Here is a 20,146-nt window from a genome sequence, read left to right on the forward strand (position 1 = left end):
CACAAAAGTTGGGGTTAAAAAAAGGATCAATCATTTCTCAGGTCCAACAGGAAAAGAGCCAGGAAAAAAAAAGTACTGGGCTGAAGCTACACTGAGAAGTGTTCACATTAAACATTTGTAAGTGATAGGAATAAGCAGCTTCTTCTAATGTTTAAGAAGGGTGTGCATTCTCGTGTATTCAAAGATCTATTCAGAAAAACACACAGGTTAGACACCTGTCCATGCGTCAGTAGTGCCTTTTGAAGCAGACAGGAACTATACAACCTCATGACATATCTCACACCAAAGGCAGGATATCAGGACATCAGGGAAACATTGCAGCTCTTCCAAATAGGCCATGTCTGGGAATAATTTCCCATTTCTGTTTATTTACCACTTTTCCTGAACACTATTCTTAACAAAAAGATTTCCCTCTACTCACGGGGCAGCACAAATACAGTTTACCAAAAACGGTACAATAAATAACAGTATGTTAAAATAGAGTTTTTCCCTCCATTTATCTCATTAAGCGTGATAAATGCTGATGGATACCTTAGAGATTCTTGTTTTCAGCCTCCAGTGTTCTCAGTGCCCTTGGGACAGACTCATTGCTCATCAACTTCCTAATGAAAAAGTCATATAACCAGAAAGGAAAGTAGCAGAAGATGCAGAGGAACATGTAAGCCCCTCTGCCAGGGGTGTACAAGCCATGAGGCCGCCTGGCCAGCAAGGCGTGCAGGATGGAGCTCAGCACCGGGGAGAGGTCAGCGTTGCAGTACACAGGTATCTGTGGGAGGTAGCTCTTCAGCCCCAGCAGGTAGTCCTCACCGTAGTCCTGCCTCACGTCTGCTGGAAGGTGCTCCACCAGCTCCTTTTCTAGCTTGGCCCACAGCTCGGATGTGCCTTGTATACCTGCAGCAGCAATGGCATGAGATAGCAAGTGAGTTTGAGGTTAAGTGAAATTAATCCATGAGTAGTAGCTGATAAGCTGTTCCCACCACCAAGCCCAGGCTCAGTTCTAAACTGGAGGAATGAAGAACATACAAAGCTCCTGGTTAGTTACAACTGCTCTTACCAAGAAAAGAAAAATAATGAAGCACAGACTAGACAAGGAGCATGGGGTTCTGTTGCCAGCTCTACTCAAAAAGGCCTCAGTATCTTTTTTCCCCTCCCTTTCCATTCTGTCCTCACTCATTTTATGGGTATTTCTAATCAGTATTTGTTAATATATGTCTTTGACAGTAGAAAAAAGTGGGCAAACTAAAACAGAGCAATGGGGGAGAAAGAGGAGGATTTGGAAGAGTACTCAGCAGGAGGGGAGCAGGGCAAGGAGAAGAGAGGAAATCTCAGGAATTATGTATAGTAACGTCAAGAGCAAGTAAGTGACCTGGAAGGGAACAACATTCAATTAAAAAATGTATATCTTAATTTCCATAGTCAACATGAGGAATGGAAAAGAGTTTGTGAATCATTCAAGGCTCTGCTTGAGGATCCTGGAATTCAGGAAAAGAGACAAAGCATAAACCATCCAAAATGTCAAACACCAACCTGTTCTGAAGCCTGATGGCTGGATGGCAGCAACTTTGATTCCCCATTTGGAAAGTTCCTGCCTCATTACTCCAGAAAACATGGACAGAGCTGCCTTTGATGCACCATACGCAGCATACCTCGGTAGCGGAATGCCTCCTGCAGGAGCAATATAAACATGATAAAGCTCAATGTCTGCTCTTTTCAAGCCTTTATTTTGGTGATTTAGATAGAAGATTATAGCACAACCAGAATTATGTGGCTCTCACTGAGGTTAGAGACAAGTCAGTGAGGGAATCGTTTCTTCCTAGAGGTTAAAAAAAGTGTGAGTTGTAAATTAGCACTTGCTTAGAGCAGTTATTATCAGTAACACCTTGTAAGATACTTTCTATGGCAGAAAACATGAAGTGTATTGCATCCAAGGGTAAAAATTGCTGCAAATTACGAAGTTCCCACTTCAAAATAACACTTATCTTAATGTGTGTGAACCTTGAAAGAAAACATTTCAATATAGGGGAATTTTCTGGTAAGCCACTGGTGCCATTTGTTGGGTTTTGTACTGCAGCAAGCCATGTACCACAGGAGCTTCATACACACAGAATCTTTCCTTTGAAGATGTCAGGCCAAACGTATGTTTTTTTTTCTTCTGTATGCATCTGAAAAAGTTTTAGTTTCAATTGGTTTGAGCTAATTGAATCACATATGCTTTCCCTCTGAGGTCAGACTAACCTCCTGTCCAGTTAAATTAGCTCTACACAGGCAGGAATAGACTCAGCACAACAAGACCTCCAACTTTTCTGCTAATGTTTTACCAAAGGACCCTCAGACCACATGTTAAGAGGAAGCTATTTACTCAATTCAGAACATATATGTGAACATCTATAATTTAAGCAATGTCATTATCAGCTCCTGTAATAGCAAATTATTTAGCACAGAGAAGCTCTGTTTATCCCTGCAAGACAGCTTGGGGACCCACACCAAGAATTAAGATATCTGCCTCAAAACACCTAAAATGCAAGCTTCACTTGGGTGCTTAAAGAAAACAGAGGTCTGTCCTCTGTCCATGCTTGTGAGGTATGGTGGACAGATCAGTACTAGAATGAGTCCTTCTCATAAGTCAGTCCTGATTTATTTAAGTATTGGCAGTGAACCATAAACACAGGTGTACAGGTACAAAAACCTTCTTGGGACTTAAAAACAGAAGATGGCAGTGTCAAAACTAGGCTGATACTACATCCTCAACATAAGCCATGAGCACAAAGTAACACCTGTACAAGCCACCTTGGCAATACAGCAGGATTCAAGTGGACACCACCTGCACAGAAAAGACATCCAAACAGACAGGAAAAAGGGAAATCTGGGAAGCAGATGATACAGTAATTCCTTATGATGTCTTTCAAAAAAAGAAAGACCTTCCATCATCACAACATCCTGGTTCTAGTAGGTCTCATTTTCAAAGGAGCATTTTTGCTCCTCAGCTGTTGGCTAACAGATACTGTCATTACTTCTGTTCCTACATCAGTCTCTCAGCTGTCCTCCTAGAATAGAAGGCTATGTCACAAAGGCGTACATATTTAGTAAATACAGGATCAAATTTATAGGGTAAAACTGAAAAGCATATCACACTTAATATTTTCATCAATAAAATCACTTCTTAGCAAAGTGATAATCCTAAAAACATGTTAGGATAAAGTATTTTTAAAAGTATTTTGGTAATCTTACTGAAGAAATATAAATACACATTCTTTGCTGCCCAAAGGAAACTTCTAATACTTGTTATTAGCAGTTACAAATGGTCTCTGCTTACAAATGGCAAACATCATGAACTTACACAAAACACATTTACACTCCAATGGAAGAATACCTGGTTTTACATAAATCAGATGGCATTCAGATATCTCCACAGTATGGTTTGGTTTGCAAACTGAGGTGTTTGTAAATTTCTGCTGGAATGTGTTCCCAAATCAACACAGTTGTTTGTAGTTTTTTGTTTTTAAACCAACTATCTTCCTGGAAAAAATCAGAGCTATCCCTCACTGCACCTAGAATACAAGACCTGAATTTTATGTTCTTTACAGAGCAGTGTATTTTTAACCATATTAAACTTTTTTAAGGACTGATTTCTGGAAACAGCCTCCCAATGCAAAACCTGCACTTATTATCTAGATCCTAACTCCACAGGCGTATTTACAGACGAGACTGACCACACCTTCATCAGCATTTACGCAAGAAAGTTGATTGCTTTTCCTGTTGCACCAGAAACTTATCTGGCACTTTAGCTCAGCTCACCTGCCATGCTGGACATGTTAACCAGCCTCCCCTGGGATTTCCGAAGTAATGGTAGGAAGGTCTTGGACACCTCCACGGCCCCGAAGAAGTTCACCTCCATGCACTGCCTGTACACGCTCATGGGGAGCAGCTCGCCATCAGCAGGGAAGCCCAGGATGCCCGCATTGTTCACAACTCCCCAGAGCCCTGGGAAGAGAAGAAAGCACATAGCTGTTATAACAGCAGGATACCAGCTTCATTAAGGTTAAAGTGATGAGCTGGATGGTGCCTCCAGATGAAAGCAGAGATGATCTGTAGCTATAGATACACAGTACCCCCTCCCCAAGCAGTCATCACTGTTTTTCCTGTGTCTACAAAAGCAGGAGCCATCAAAGCAAATTCCCTGACTGCCCACAGACATACACAAGACAGAATGGGGCCAACATGTCTTGTAAATATGTACATTAGTACCCCCATATATCAACATAAAAGCTGTACCTGTATTTTGCACCTTCTCTGAGACTTGTAGATAGGCTTCCTTGACTTGGGTGGGATTGGTTATATCCAGCTGCAGGAGAGAGAGCCTCTGGGAACAGGTCTGCCTCAGGTCCTCAGCTCCAGGGCCATCCTTATTCAAAACCCCAGCAAACACGATGAAACCTAAGTTATCCAGGTACTTAGCCAGTGCATGTCCAATCCCAGTGTCACTTCCTAGAAGAAACAAAAAGACACGTGAGAAGTCAGTCTGCCCCAGACCATCATCACCATTAAAACAGAAGGATTGGAAATGCACACAGATGTAACCAAAAAGAGGATGAAAGGAAGACACAAACATATAAGAGTAGAAAGAGCGGTTTTGACTCATAGGTTGGAGAAGCGTTGGAGAAGCTGGTCCTTTGCCTGTTTGGCAAAAGCTGGCAGACTTCCTCTGCTCAGAGCTGAGGGCATCAGCTCATGCTCCCATCGAGAGATCCTAACACTTACTCCATGCATACAGAAGAAATAAAACCACAGACCGGTTTAAATATAAACATTCAGGCTGAAAACTGATAATAAAAGTATCTAGGGGAAAAAAAAAGAAAAAAAGGAAAAACACCTTAATGTGAAATCTCAGCTGGACAAAGCAATTACAGGGCATTGGAATTGACAGAAATTCACTTGCATCTTATTCTTTCTAGCATCAGACATTCCCAACCATTATCTTGCAAACTTTTTTATTTACCTATAAAGCAATGACCTGCCAGATACACGAAGCACCACTAAAGCAAGTACACAGCAACAACCACAATCATGATCACTCAATTTCTTCCACCAAGGAAGAATGATGAATATTTAACAAACCAGTCTGTTGATTCACAGGTTTTCATGTCGCCTTTGACATGGTATTTTGCTGCCACTACCTTAAGAAACTTGTAAGGATTTCCTGATGTGTTTTGTAACTATATTCTCCATTCTGCCCATCTACAGAGGAGCTTCTTACCAGGGGAGGAAGCATCTCACCCATCTTCCTACCAAGACTCCCAGTGAAGTGACATAGGACTCTGAAGACAGAAAGGGAATTTATAGGGACACTGCTGCAGCAGTTTTGCAGGGGACAAGATCAGGAGGGAAATGAAAAGGTTAAGGATGGATGCAATTTTCACATCATGAAGAGGAGATGTAACAGCATGTCCCACACTACTGCACTGCATCCTCCTCTGCTGCAAAAGTCTGTGTGCTGACATGCACTATCTGTGGAATTATGCCAAGGTTTAGCTACCTCCTATAATAGCCATTTCTTGCATAAATGCTCAACTTCCAAACTCATCTGCAGCATAGGTGGAAGCCTGAATGTGGTACAAAGAGCTGGAACTTTTGTCAGCTTTTTTTTTTTTTTAAACCATTTCTCCATTTGTGGAAAGGCCACAAGACTCCCTATGTAACCTTACCAGAAAGGTAAAGGGTTAATTTATGACTCCAGCACATGCAGAGGGATATTATAATCATCATTGGCAGGCCAGCTCCTGCACCCAAAATCCTTAGTCAATAGAATTTGATTGCCAAATTCATCTTAATCCATGCCAGATCTTCACTTCTTGGTTTTGTCTTCTATCTGGGACTTTAGCCCTGACAGATGAAAAAATTCCAGGTAACTTGAGAAAAATATGTACTTAATGCCTCAATCAATAAGTGCAAGATGTTGAAACAAATTACTCATGCTCTGTTTAATCCCTTCTTTAAAAAAAATGCTTTAGGGCACTTTTGAAATCTGCAGTTTGTTGAAGATGCACCAGACCACAGTATACATCACGCTTCACTTCTTACAGCCCTTGCCTGGAAGAGAAGAAATGAACAATCCTACATTCTTGGAATTCCCTAGAAAACATGAGGAGGCCTGCAAAGATCCTAAAGACATGATGGATTTCTGGGCATGGGGGTGGGGTGTCTTTGTTTCCTTCTAGTGAGAAGCAGATTTCTGGATCAAATCCTTCCCCTTTTGTCCTTCCCAGTAAGAGAAGACATGAAACTACATCCCCCATAAGAAAAAGCCATACAACACAGCTTTAACTGAGAAAGTGGCAGAGGGCTTAAGAACCAGGGACAGATGTAGCAGCCCTGAGAAGAATAAATCAATGTTTATTTGTGCCTGCTGCTGGGTTCATCCCCAGCTTTTATCAAAAATCAAACCTGATTTGAGTTCCAGACCTGTTATTGATGTCCAGAGAAACCACCTTTCAACTCAAAGTTCAAACTACATCATCTTCTTTCAGCTTTAGTTAAGTCTCCTGTACAGAATTAGACTTCCTCCCCACACGTAAAATGACTATCTGCGAACCATTCGAAGATTTATTGAAGAAAGACAAATCAGTACCGACTACAACCGAGTCATTGCTGAGAATCCATTAGCAGCTCAACACTAAGCATCAGAGACCCCAAATCACACACCAGGAATGGTAAGACCAAGGTAACTGAAGGAGTTTGCTCCAACAAACACAAAATACATGAAGCAAGAATTTTTCAGTCCCTGCTACTTTGCCTCTTCATGATGGCTTCATTTTTAGAGATGCTGGCTGTCGAGCCCATCAAACCACGGAAAGCACCTGCATGCTCAGGACCATGTTTGAGGACAACAAAGCACTCGCTCCCAGCAGGAAGATCAATAGAAACGTTTCATCAACAACTTTCAGACGGCTCACACACCCACAGTTACTCATGCGAAAAAGCTTTTTGACAACTGGGCAGTTTTCCCTAGTTGTGGTGTGGTGCTCCATTGAATTAATAATAAATAATTTTTTTATATAAATAAATAATGCATAGCAGCAGCTGTACAAGGGCCATCCAAAGAGGATCAGAACAATGTATGACAAAGCCCAGACAGATGAGCAGAGGTTTCCATGCCCTGGCCATAGGCAGCCGTCTCATGAGCGATAGATACGTGGCAGCTGCTCCGAGCACAGCAGCATTCCTCTACTGTGCAGGGCTGAAACAGGGGACAGAGGTGGGGAAATCACCACTTCCCATGAAATGCCTGCCTCAGGACTTCTCTAAATTGGAGACAAATGACAACAAAATTGATGGAAAGGAGCCCTGCACCTGTGTGCACGCTGCCACACACACCTTGCTTTCAGTAAGAGGATGAGGGCTGCAGACAGAGCAATTTAGCAGAGAAATGTGTTGAGTAAAACCTTCATTTCATTGATGGAGTGTTTGATTGATTGCATACCAGCCTGGAATCAAAGAGCGATTGAGAAGAGCCTCTTCAGATGTGTCAGCTGCCAGAGGTGTCCAAACTTGCATTTCTTCAGGACAGTTGCAGCACAGGTACAAAGAAAACATTCACTTGCTGCAATGTAACTCAGTGTTCTTCACTCCCCGGTATTGCCCTAACTCCAGTTCTCTGGAATAATTAAGCTCCAAAAGAAGAGCTTATTTGGATTTTCGGTTTCTCCCAAAGAACCACTGAAGAGCAGGCTTGCACTCGGGCATCCTCCTGCCTTTTTTAAGTGTGAGCCCAGTGCCTGCCTGGTGGAGAGGCACAGAGACTCTCCCTTCCCATGCGTGATGGTGTCCTTCCCGGACACCTGCCCAGAAAAACCTTGCTGACAGCAAGGAGAGAGCTTGCTGCTCATCCTCTCCTCCCTTAAGTTTTGTGTTTAATCCCCATAGTAATGCCTGCTAGGGAGATTTAAATCATTTCCATGAAGCAAAATGAGATGCTGCAATAATTAGCTATATAATCCAAAGCAACTTAACTCAGCTTTTCAGAGGGGAAAATGGAAAATAAAACAACAAAGAAAAGAACAAGTTAGTGCAAGAACGAGTAGGTAGGCACTCCAATTCAAAGGTTTGATTAACACAGCAACATTTAAAGTTTCAGAAGAAACAGGAGAAAAGCCATAAAACTACAAAAATGCCATCCCTGCAAACCAAAAGTGGGTTTTGAGTAGATCAGGATGTTAATACAGAGAGTGAATTCATTAGCTCTGAACTTTCATTTCCAGTGAGAAAAATTACTCACTCCCAAACGATTTCATACCTCATTTCAAAGAGATGGCACCAACCTGGTGTCTTGAAATATAGGCATGATATACACAGCGTGTACTATGTAAATGCGCACATCAAAAGATAACTGTATGCCAGTACCTATTGCAGTAAATTCAAGTAAACAAAAGTAATGTATGAGTGTAGTAGGCTGAGGGCTTCCAGAAATTAATGTCTCTCCTAAAAAATTAGACCATCATAAGTATTCTTGTGCTTTTTTTCCCAACCAGTTATTTTCACAAGCATATCCAAAAAGCTACTTGTAAAGATTAAATGAGACACTTAAAAAAAAATGGCATCTATTAAGATGCTTTTCTACTTAATTTCAGAGCACTTCTTCACCAGGGAAAGGGAAAAAAATAATAATAATAAAAAAAGACATTTCTGGAAAAGCAAATAAATCAAGAAAAGAAAAAAGCAAACCCCTGGGAGCACACGTTTCATAGATTCCTGACCCGAGAACACAAAGTTTTCCAACACACCTCTGAGAAAAGCCCAGTCTTTGCTTCCCACAGCACCTTACCTGTGACAAGCACGGCTTTGTCACCCACGGGCAGTGGCGTCGTGCCACCCAGGTACATGGAGGAGACGAGGCACACACCGCAGAACACCAGCAGCCCCCCGTAAGCCCCCAGCACACTCCCACACAGCAGCCCCAGCAAGGCAGGCAGAAGGCTCCAGAGCAGCATGCTGCCTTTCTCCACCAGGCTCCTCTTGGCCATGCGAAGCACAGTGGCCCCAAAAAGCACAGTGACACCCATACAGAGCCATCCTAAAGGGCTGGCAGCAAGAGCATCCATCGCCTGGGCAAGAAGCAAGCACAAGCAGCCCACCTCACCTCTGCAGAGCAAAGCAGGTGCTGCTCGCTGCAGCCTGGTTATATAGGAGCAGGGCCAGGGGGTGGGGCGAGAGAGGGGACTCCGTTTAAAGGTTTGACATAATCTCACTTACCCTTGGCATCTGCAAGGAGCAGGAGCCTTCTGGTTTTCCTTACCTTTTATTCCTTCTGCCTGACAGCTCCACCTTCTGAATAATGTGCTGGCTGGGTAATGATTGACAGCAGCGGGAATGGACATGATGTAGGAACGAAGCACTGGCTTTAGGATAAGATTTAACCACTGTATGTTTCATATGCTTAAAATACATTTTTCCAGAGAGGTTTAAAAAAAAAAAAAAAAACTGCTTTCTTTTCAGGAACTGTTGGAATGCCCTCACTAAAAACTTTGGGTGTAGTTTCAGAGGACTTGGTTTTGATGGGCAGTGACAAAAATGAGCACCTGGATGAGGGGATGAGGTTATTTGCTTTGTAGGGCAGCCTGGTCAGTGTCATGCTTCATCACAAGTGACAGTGCTGGGCCACCCTCCTCTTTCAACAGAAAGCCAAAAAAGACTTTCCCTGCTTTAGTGCACACCTGGGTATTTACCCGTTACTCAGAGGGTACCTACGGCTCGCTGACATTCAGAGGTGTTCAGGTGGCAGGGAAAATGGGAATGGGTGACTGCTGGCCTGTCATTGAGGGCAGTTTGCTAAACAATGACATTTAACACACCTGAGGTGGACTCCTCAGCTGACCACCAGTGGTGACATTAACCTCTGTTTAGGCAGGAATTACTGGTTCAATACCCAGAGCAAATTGAAAACAAACGTGATCAATTAATTGTATTTGAGAGATCTATCACCTCCCTGGTGTACTCTGAGGGTTATTTAAACAAGAAGGAATGAGTGCTTTAACATCCAGCTGGCTAAAAGGCTTGAGATGCATTTTAGGCATGTTTAACTCTTTAAAAATCCCTGCTAATTGGTTTGAGACCACAGCAAGCTAACGTGCTGTAGCTGTTTTTCAGACAGAAAATATACTGCTACCCACTTCTGTTTAGACAGCCACGGGGAGATTGAAGTGCAGGGTGCACGCCTAGCACGGGATACAGGCGCATTTCCATTCCACTCTTCTTTCTGGGTTTTATGGGGTGGTAAATCTGTTGACTCTGAATTTTTACAGCCAGTAAAAATGTTTACATACCTCTATATGTCGTTTACATTAGAGGTGAGGTCACTTTCTTAAAGGCACATTACCCCAGAGGTCTGCTTGTCACTCATTACGTTGGGAACATTTGTTCATCCCTTCCCTTGCAGCAACACTAGCACAAAAAGTGCAAACTATTTCCTCTTGTTTTTGCCGTTTACTGCTTCTGCTTTTATTTGCGTGATGCTCCTGAGGTCAGTTACACCCTGCCCTCTGCTAAAGCATCTTTGTGAAGATTTCCTTGGAGAATTTTACTTTCTCTCACTGTTTGGTCTTTACTGCGTGATTGAGATGGTCACAGACGTGTTGGCATTTAAAGCATCAGCTCTCACAGAGGAGGACACAGTGAGCTGGAGGTTGTGGATAGTGGGAAAAGAGGCAGGAGAGACCACCTCCAGCCCACCCTCACCATATGTCCCGTCAGCCCACAGGGACACCAGTCCTCATCCCCACATTTTGGTCCCCATTTGAGCCTTCTCCTCTGCCCCATGCACCCTTGCAAAGTCCCCCAGTGAAATGCATATGTGCACCCACACACACATACTCCCGGCTGGAGGGCAAGGATGTGTGGATTGCCAAGGATGCCACATGTAGGCTGTACATGCACCTGGTGCTGTGTGCTGACACAACACCCATCTGTGTCCACCAATGTGCAGGGCAGCCATGGGAAGGGCTGGTGCAGGCTGCTCTGTGTCTGAATTCGTGCTGAATTTATACATTGAATACTAAATATAAGCACTGAAGGCTCGGGGGCAGTTTTTAATGAGAGGCTTACCATGTGCTCAGCCTGCAGCGTGTGAATAAAATTACATGTGAATACACACCGTGAAATGGGCTGCTAGTGGAAAGGAGGGCACGATCTACAAATGGCTAAAAAACGCTAACTTGGAGTAACCACCTCGTGTACGCTCAGCACGTCCTCCAACACCAGCAGAGACAGATTGCTGCTTGAGGATTTCTCAGTACAATTTTGCAATGAGATAAGTTTTATCATCCCGTGCCCACCATCCATCTTAAGAAAGCATCCACTCTCCTCTCCTCCACTTCGGTATGTCTCCAGTCCTCACTGCTGTACATTAGCACAAGCCTGCAATTGAGCTTACATTCTTTTCTATTTCTCTGGGCTGTGCCTACTCACGCTGTGAATATTCATCCTTATCTCTCCTCTTTCTTGATAGTTCTGCTGGCAAACACGGGGCTCCTCCAAATTATCAGGATGTTCCTTCAATAAAAGGTCTGAGTTACAAGAAGGATGGATTTGGGCTAATTAATTTTGAGCTAAGCTTGACCTTCTTCCTTCATCAGGATATTTGTCTTCCTTCCCAGCTTTTCTAAACAATCAGACAATAACTCAGTGTCTTGTCTCTTTACACCCTGGCAATCTACATATTCTATACTGAAGTCTAAACACTGCTTCCATGGTCATGACAAACAGCAGAAGAGGAATGATTCAGACCAGCCTGCTGGATGAACTGTCCTGCCATGCAGTTACAATAACCTTTGAAGGTCAATTAAAACAATGGCAAAAGAAGATGCAACATGAATGGCCAGTATCTACAGAATTTCTTGAGTCCGAATCCAGCTTGTTTTTCACTGAACCCTACAATTATGGCATCTTTCACCCTGTTGTATTCAGAAGACTTTCCCTAGGACAGAAAAAAGACACCTCTCCAGTTTGTGAGATCTTCATCATTGCAAGCCTATGTTTGGATTCACATATTCCTCTGAAATGTGGTCAAGTTGGTCCTGTCCGTTACTTCTTTGAAGTGCACCACTGAGCATTTTTTCTGTTCTAGCCTAGTAATGAGCATTCTTCTGTCTTTACCTTGCATGGCTCCATTTCTGGTTCAGAAGTGTTCCTGTTGGCTTTTGGTTTATGCCTGCATGGCTGTCAAGCATAGCAGCAGCTTCCAGCTCGACGATGAGGTCTTCGTGTCCCTGTAACCTTTTCTTGCATCGATTGTCATTTCTTTGGATGTTTCTCATGTGCTTCCTTTGTACTTTCCAGTAATGCATTCATCAACATTTCTCCTTTCAGCACTTTCCCTTCACCCAGAGGTACCACGTGCCTCATCCAATATTTGTTTTCTGTTGATATTTTTCTGTCCCAGCTGCAACATAAATTACATTGTCTGCAAGCATCTCTGCCCAGTCTCTGTTTCCTTTCTCTCTGCCAGTCACATAATTGTCTTTCAGATCAGGCTGGAAGTTCACACAGAGCCCTTCAGTTTTCCATTTTGCTCTGTTTTGTTTGCTGATGCAGCCTTTTTGTGTTTCAGCTGTGCAATTCAATGACTGCTGCTCCTGAGAGACCGTGCTTCATGTGCCTTTGTAAGTAAGGGAACTGCGTTTCAAGTTCTGCGGGCTGGTTTTTGGCTGCAAGGTTTTTCCTGGAAAACATAATTTCAGCAGAAAATAGACTGGAATTTGTTTCACCAAATGAATCATTAACCAAGATAGGAAAGTGTTTCTCAGAAGTAAATACATATATAAATAGCAAAAATATGAAATTATTTACTTTGACTACAGTTTCTGAGTACATATCTTCGAACATTTGGATTTTGGTGGACTTAATGGCTACACTAGCACTTGTCAGGCTTTACGTCCTAGATGCAGAAGTTATTGACCTTGCAAACACAAAACTCATTTGGGCAAACAGACTTTGCACTTACAAATACCACTGAACTCCTATACAAAGGTTGAGATAATCCTTTGCCTTCAGCAATTTATCTATTCATGCACTCAACTTGCAGCACATGAATTGTCCCAGTAAAGACAGCAAAACTATTCATCTGCCTAAAGCTAGGAATGTAGCCAAGTACCTTTGTGAATTAAGGTCTCTGAAAACACAGACATGTACTGAATAAGTGCAAAAAAAAGGGTTATGTGCAGCTGAAAATTACATCTAACCTCTTCTCTATTGTCAAACTACTTCATTAATAGACACTTAGGGAAAATAATTCTTGTAGAACAAAGTATGTATCTATTGAGGAAAAGTATAAAATATGTATTTATCTCTAAGTTATTGGAGATTTTGTCTTTAGAAATAGAGTAATTGTAAAGACCGGGAATTCAGAGATAAATAGTAGTTCCTGAAGATCACTTGGCAGTGAAGAAAGAGTTGCAGCTCACTATTTCTCAATATTCAACTCTAATAAAAGCTAATAATGATAATAATACTAAGAATAATTATAATAAGTTCCTCAGCTAAATCTCCTGTTACTTTCTCAAGCATTAGAACCTTGGAATCAAGGAACTTGTACCCATGGTCAAATGGGACCTATAAATCCGTTTGGCAGGTACTCATACAATGCACACCTTAGTTATAAGACCCTCAAGAGAAATAATTGCAGTCTTCATTTCTCATGTGAATTCAATGCCTGCAGCAGCTATACCTGTGGACTAGGTCTTGTAATAATGTGCCATATGAAATGAACCCTTGGGCTGTAAGTGCTGACTTGCTATTTACATGAACTCTAATCACGCTTTTTAAATTTTCTGCAATAGACAAAACATCTTAAATTAGAGAAATAATTAAGATTATGAGCAATCCTCTCTGTATTTGCAAGGGATGTTTTCTTCTGTTTCTTTCAGGAACAGTTGAAAGTGGATTGCACTCTTTCCAAAATAAGTCATTTTTTTATCAACCTAATTGTCACTATCTTCCAAAAAGAGGATGGAATCAAAAAAAAAAATAAAAATAAAAAGGCAATTAGGTACTCTTCAGGAAGTTAGCCAGGAATCGTCTTTATGTTATCCTCATGAGAAAATACATTTGTCTGCCTTTCTTCTGTCATCCACTGACACAAAACAGCTTTCATAGAACCACTGGTGTTAGAGAAAAAAAGGTAGCAGTTTATCTTAACCCACTTCTCTGACAGAAACAGACTCTTCCTTAAAATCTCCTTTGGTACGCTGAGAGTACAATTCCAGCCCTGCCTTGTACTGAGCATAGCACAGTCTTACCTCAGTACAATAAAGATGTAAGCTATAGTCTGGGATGGAAAATTAATTTGTTTTTCCAGCAAGATTTTTATTATATCAACACTGTTACCTTTCCTTTCCTTCAGCACTGCCTCTCTGAATTTAATGGAAGCATCTGTGTTCCCAGAATGCAAAGGATTTCCACAATTTCCTAGCCCACAGTCTGCTCATTTCTTTGGTGATGCTTTCTGAAATGCAACAACAATTTTCCTTGCCTTTCTTCTAGATGGTTTCATAACCATAGGTCAAACAGACCTTATCCACATCAGCAAAAAATACTTCTTGCATCTTTTTTCTGCAACGTTTCCTTCTGAATGTCTCCAAACAGCAGCATGTGTGGAGAAACTTCTGTTATACATCCAAACTTTTTTTCCATAATTTTCAATAGTAGATGACAAAACACTTTCAAATATTTGGGTATTATCCATGCAAAAGTCACGCAATTTTTGTCATAGTTAAACTCATAATTAGCGATGTGAAAAGGAAGGCGCACAGAAAATTAGGCATACGTACTAATCAGAAGTCTGATTAAAGCATGCGTAGACAAATTGAGTAGCTAAGACAGGTAATGTTAGTGATGGAGATGCAGACTTCAGCAATCCCAGCTGATCAGGGCCTCCAGGTACTCATGGTAGACAATTAGTTTCCATTGCCATCTGGGCCCTATAGCACCCTTAGAGATATCTAACCAAATTTAACTTACAGCTAGCATAAACATATCTGTGCTGCATGCGTTTTATCATACCTTTAAGAGTAATCCAGCCATGGACCAACATTGTCCAAAGCAAGATTTTGACAAAAAAAGATCTTCAACTCCAAGTCTATCAGCACTCCTTTCTACACCACACCCCCCACCCCAGAAAAGAGTCCCCACAAAGTAGGGGGATTTACTACGTCACCAACACAACTTGCCATTCATAGTAGATAGTGACAACATTATGAATAAATCATTCTTGTTTGTACCCTCAAGTTACTCAGTTCTGAGCATGGATTCTGTGAAGGGGATGAAAGGAAAGGAGTGGTAGCAAGTCTCAATTGTCAGGTGGGTTATTAAATATGCACACGTCTGGTGCACCTTCCCTTCCATCTGCAAACTCCTAAAAACATCTCTCCCCTCCTAAAAAGAAATTAACACATTTTTAGATTTTCCTCACAGTCTTATCAGCTAGTCTTTGAAATGCAAACTGAAATGAAATGAGATGAAAAATGAAAGATGATTCAAAAAGCATTAAGTGATCAGCCATGACGGAATGTCACCTGCCCTAAATGCATTCTGTTTTCTGCCACTTGAAGGACAAGTCCCTCGCTTTTGAAACGTGAAGCCATGTATTTTTCCTGTTGAGGAATCACGACCTCAGTCTGTGTTTAATCAATGACTTACATTACTGCTTTGATTGGATGTGTTTGCTGCGTACTAAATGTCACCAATTTCTCCTTCAATGCAGTTGATCCAAAGGGCATCCCCGCGGCTTTTCGGCAATGCCTGTGCTGCTGGCAAACTGCTGCAATCTCATTTGAGTGCTGCTGACAAAACCAGCTTTCTGTCAGGAGTAACTCAGGGATGGATGATCATCCCATGGAGCAGGGGGGGCAAACGAGGTGACATCACAAGGTCATTTTCAGGATCTGTGAGGGGGTTGATGGTGCTATGGCAGGTACCATTTCAGTTAAATTGTTTTTTTTCTTTCAGCAAGCGGCTGACTATGGAAAGCCTGTATACTCAGTGTAATTTGTTGTTGTTTTGTTTCCCTTTATTATATTGTCTATCTTAGACATTTTATATCATGCAGTAACCTTAACCCCTGACTCAAAAATTATCTAGATGTAATCTCTAATCCCATTAAAATCACTGTGACTATTCACACATATAAAATTAGATAGATGATCAAATAGCTTCCTGAACAAGCATCCAAGTACTCACTAGGTCTAAACATTTCCTGAGAGCCTGAGCCCACAGACACTTATGTACGTTCTTAAATACAAACATAGCTACCATGCTCAAGTAACTGACATAAATGTTCATACACATAAACATACCCGCAGAATTAGACCTGTTGTAAAGCCCCTCTCCATCTCAGTTTGAGACATCTACATGCCGATAGATTTGTGAAAATGAACACACACCATAAAACTATTTACTTCAATTTCTAGGTGAACCAATTTTCAAGTGCAACTTCTATGAACTTTTACAAGTTTTTTACTCAATATTAAAATATTGCCAAGCCCCAGGTGGAGTCTGGGCACAGATTCCACGGGAGTAAGTACACACACATACTTTAAACAAATCATCTCTTGCAGGGGATTCCTTCCTGAGCTGTGCTTACTTTGTAATTTATTTTATTAATACTGTAAACTGTCACTTGGCTTTTAATTTTTATTTCAAAACTGCTTTTTAACAATGTACACGACAGCCCTGGGGCAAGCCTCTCTCATGGATGAGCACATGCACACTTTGCCTGAATCACTAAGGGCTATGCACATGTAGCTTCAAAGGCAGATTTGGGACCTATAACTTTAATTCATCCACCAAATGGAGCTCCAAAATCCATTAAGGAAAAATAACTAGTAACCATCTGTCTTTATTCATCAGACTGAAAGCAGTCAATCAAACCTAGTGGACATTTTTACTTTCTTCTTTCTCACTCAACAGCTTTGAACACAGATGCAGCCTTTCCATAATTAAGCTGAGCACAGTAGCTCCTAGACCAATTAATTCTGGAGAGCTTGTCAAAAATGTCAGATGGCATACAGGTTCTGTATCTTGTCCCTGGATTTATATATATCAGATTCTGGATACAATTATTAAAATGAACAGCTATCTATAGCCCACACTGTTGACCTATCACGATGACAGCAGTGTTAGGAGAACCTGTTCTCCATGACAAAGTATATTTTTTTAATTTGCTGCAGCTCAGGACATCACCTCTGCAGCTGAACAAATGTCCCTGGGAACAGAACTGAAGCACAGGATGCAAATCACCCCCAGAAGGCCACCACTTTTACTCCCTGCTGAGCCACATTTTCACTACTGACTGAAGGGCAAAAATCTGTAAAGTCGTGGACAGTATTTTGAACATGAAGAACCTAAAGGTGTTTCCATTTAGAGAATTTATATTCTAACAAGCTGGAATATAATTAGATAGTTCACACCCAATAACTGTTCCAGATAAGTTTTTAAGGAAGTTCTCAGACATATGAGATGGTTTCTATTAACTTTAAGGGGGCGAGCACAAATATCCAAGGCAGCTTTTAGATCTCGATTACTATTAATAATGAGCTCATATGTGTTTTCAATTTCCCTTTTTCTGAGTTATAGCATTTTAAAGCGGAAAGCACCTCCAATTCTTAAGGATTTTATGTTACTTGTTAAATATTCTGGTTTTTCAATTTAACTTTATGATAAAATCTATGGGCTAAAACCAGGATTTAAAAGTGCCAGCCTAGGAGCAATTTTTGCTTCCCTTAAATTGGGTTTTTATCTTATTTTTAAATAAAGTAAAAACTCGGATCAAATCTATTTTGGTGATGTTAAATTAGAATTCCAGTATCATATAAAAGTGTAAAAGTTCTTATCTTTTTATCTAGTGGCAAGAGTTGATTACTATTACTGTTGAATAAACACCGTAGTTTGAAAACTAGTTGTACAAAACAAGGAGAGACTGTTCCAGAGAACACCACTACATGTCTTTGGAAAGGAGAAAAGAAATGTGCTTTCAAAGTAGTCAGGAAAACTAGACCAATGGAAGTACTGATAGAAATGAGCAGATACTGGCAGAACTTCAGGAGCCAACTTCTGCACATGGAATCTATTTGCGTAATTAGGAAGATAATTTTGGTTCCATGTGTCTAATTAGTGATAACTGGCTCATCCATCCCCACAGATGTATTCAAACTGGCAAACAGAGACAAGGCACCCACCTGTACTCAGAAAAGTGGGCAAGTATTAGATAACCTTTACACCTCTAGATATCAGACTCTACAGCAGAAAATAGACAGAAAAGAGTTATTTTGAAGAAAAAAAGTATGCTGGCATGATCTGTCTTTAAATGGTGCTTCTTTCCCTTAGGAACATTTGAACACTTAACTATCATAAATGTTCTACAAGGCAAGATAGAATTATTGTTCCTACTGTACACATGAATGAACAGAGGCAAAGAAAGGTGATTCCCTAATTAGTCAAAAAATCATAGATTAAACCTTCAATATCATAGCACTCAGTCCTGCACCCTGGTGCTAGAATGCCTTCCCTTTAATTTCTCCTGTGACATTTCCCAGTTCTCCGTTTAGTAACTGCTACGTGGCAGCCAGATAGCCTAACCACAGAGCTGCTCCCTTTGTGCTAGAAGCGATGCAAGTAGGAAGTGAAAAGGACAGTTTCTTCATCCCAAATGTTACCAACTAAATTCACAGGAAAGTGCAGGTGTTGGGCACAGACACTGAAGTATAGATTGAGTCAGTAGTGATCAACTTGACAGGCTCTTGATTACAAGTAACCTAAAGAGCATCAAATAATGTTTTATAGACATCATAACAGAATTTTAAGGTCAGCAGTGAATCACACTGTAGATGCTTACACAGGGTGTCTTTGGAAAATGACAGAAACATAAGCAAAAGTAGGAAGCTGAAAAAAATAAGAAGTGGGCAGTGAAGACTGGAATTGCAGACTCATCAGAAGAGGGTGTTAGCATCTCTCTGCTGAAGCCGAGAGAAGTGTAGACAATAAAGACACACATGTGTAAAGGGACAGATACAAGTGAAGAAAAATAGTTTTTATGAAGAAAGCCAAGGCTAAACCATAGCCCAGGACTGTACAATAACACATCTGAACAATGGTGCTCTGCTCTACGTATTGTCTATTAAAATCAGAGTACACGTTTACAGTAATGCTAGCCAGAAAGTTAAGAGAAAAATACAAAGACTTGTAATAAAAAGGAAAGAATTTGAAACAATTATTTTCATCCATTCTTATGAATGCAATTATATACTTTTGTGTCATGTTGTTACAAAGTCTCTCTGCACAAAGTTCCATTTTACTAAAATGCCAGAGAACATGTAAAGCTTTTATAAAATCAGTATTTATAATGAAAGATGATGAATTATAATGAAAGAAGATGAAGCCTGATCTGAATGGTATTAAAGACTTACATTACATTTAGTATGTCACCTGCAAGAGTACAGCTCATCTACTAAAACTGGATAGCTCCATCACCAAGCAGCTTTAGAAAGTGTAACTGCAATGTGAAAATCACAGCTCAAAGGCTGCAAGTGCAGCCACAGAATACATGCAACAGAGGGAAAAATATATATATATATTTTATTTCAAACTTTCTTAAGAGTGCTGTTTTGCAGCCCTCCAGCATGATGTGGTAAGTGGGCTACAGCCACCATGAATGAAGTAGTGCAGAGAAGGCATCCTTTTGCAAAGAATGAATGAAGTGCAGAGAAGGGCGACGAAGCTGGTGAGGGGCCTGGAGAACAAGTCCTACGAGGAGCGGCTGAGGGAGCTGGGCTTGTTCAGCCTGGAGAAGAGGAGGCTCAGGGGTGACCTTATCGCTCGTTTTAGGTACCTCAAGGGAGGCTGTAGCGAGGTGGGGGTTGGCCTGTTCTCCCACGTGCCTGGTGACAGGACGAGGGGGAATGGGCTTAAGTTGAGCCAGGGGAGTTTTAGGTTAGATGTTAGGAAGAACTTCTTCACTGAAAGGGTTGTGAGGCACTGGAACAGGCTGCCCAGGGAAGTGGTGGAGTCACCATCCCTGGAAGTCTTCAAAAGACGTTTAGATGTAGAGCTTAGGGATATGGTTTAGTGGGGACTGTTAGCGTTAGGTTGGAGGTTGGACTCGATG

The 20,146-nt window shown here is 41.3% G+C and overlaps 1 protein-coding gene across 1 annotated transcript; it reads right to left on the reverse strand.

The window, feature by feature from the left end:
* Nucleotides 1-532: 532 nt before the first annotated feature.
* HSD17B2 (hydroxysteroid 17-beta dehydrogenase 2) lies at nt 533-9,095 on the reverse strand (the record flags this gene model as incomplete). Its single annotated transcript, XM_084294644.1, has 5 exons — nt 533-891; nt 1,528-1,665; nt 3,796-3,981; nt 4,273-4,485; nt 8,819-9,095. The coding sequence occupies 5 exons, from the start codon at nt 9,093-9,095 to the stop codon at nt 533-535; spliced, it is 1,173 nt and encodes a 390-aa protein (XP_084150770.1).
* Between the last annotated feature and the right edge of the window lie 11,051 nt (nt 9,096-20,146).

Source organism: Netta rufina (assembly GCF_964035555.1).
Source record: "Netta rufina genome assembly, chromosome: 13".
NCBI classification, from domain to species: Eukaryota; Metazoa; Chordata; class Aves; order Anseriformes; family Anatidae; genus Netta; species Netta rufina.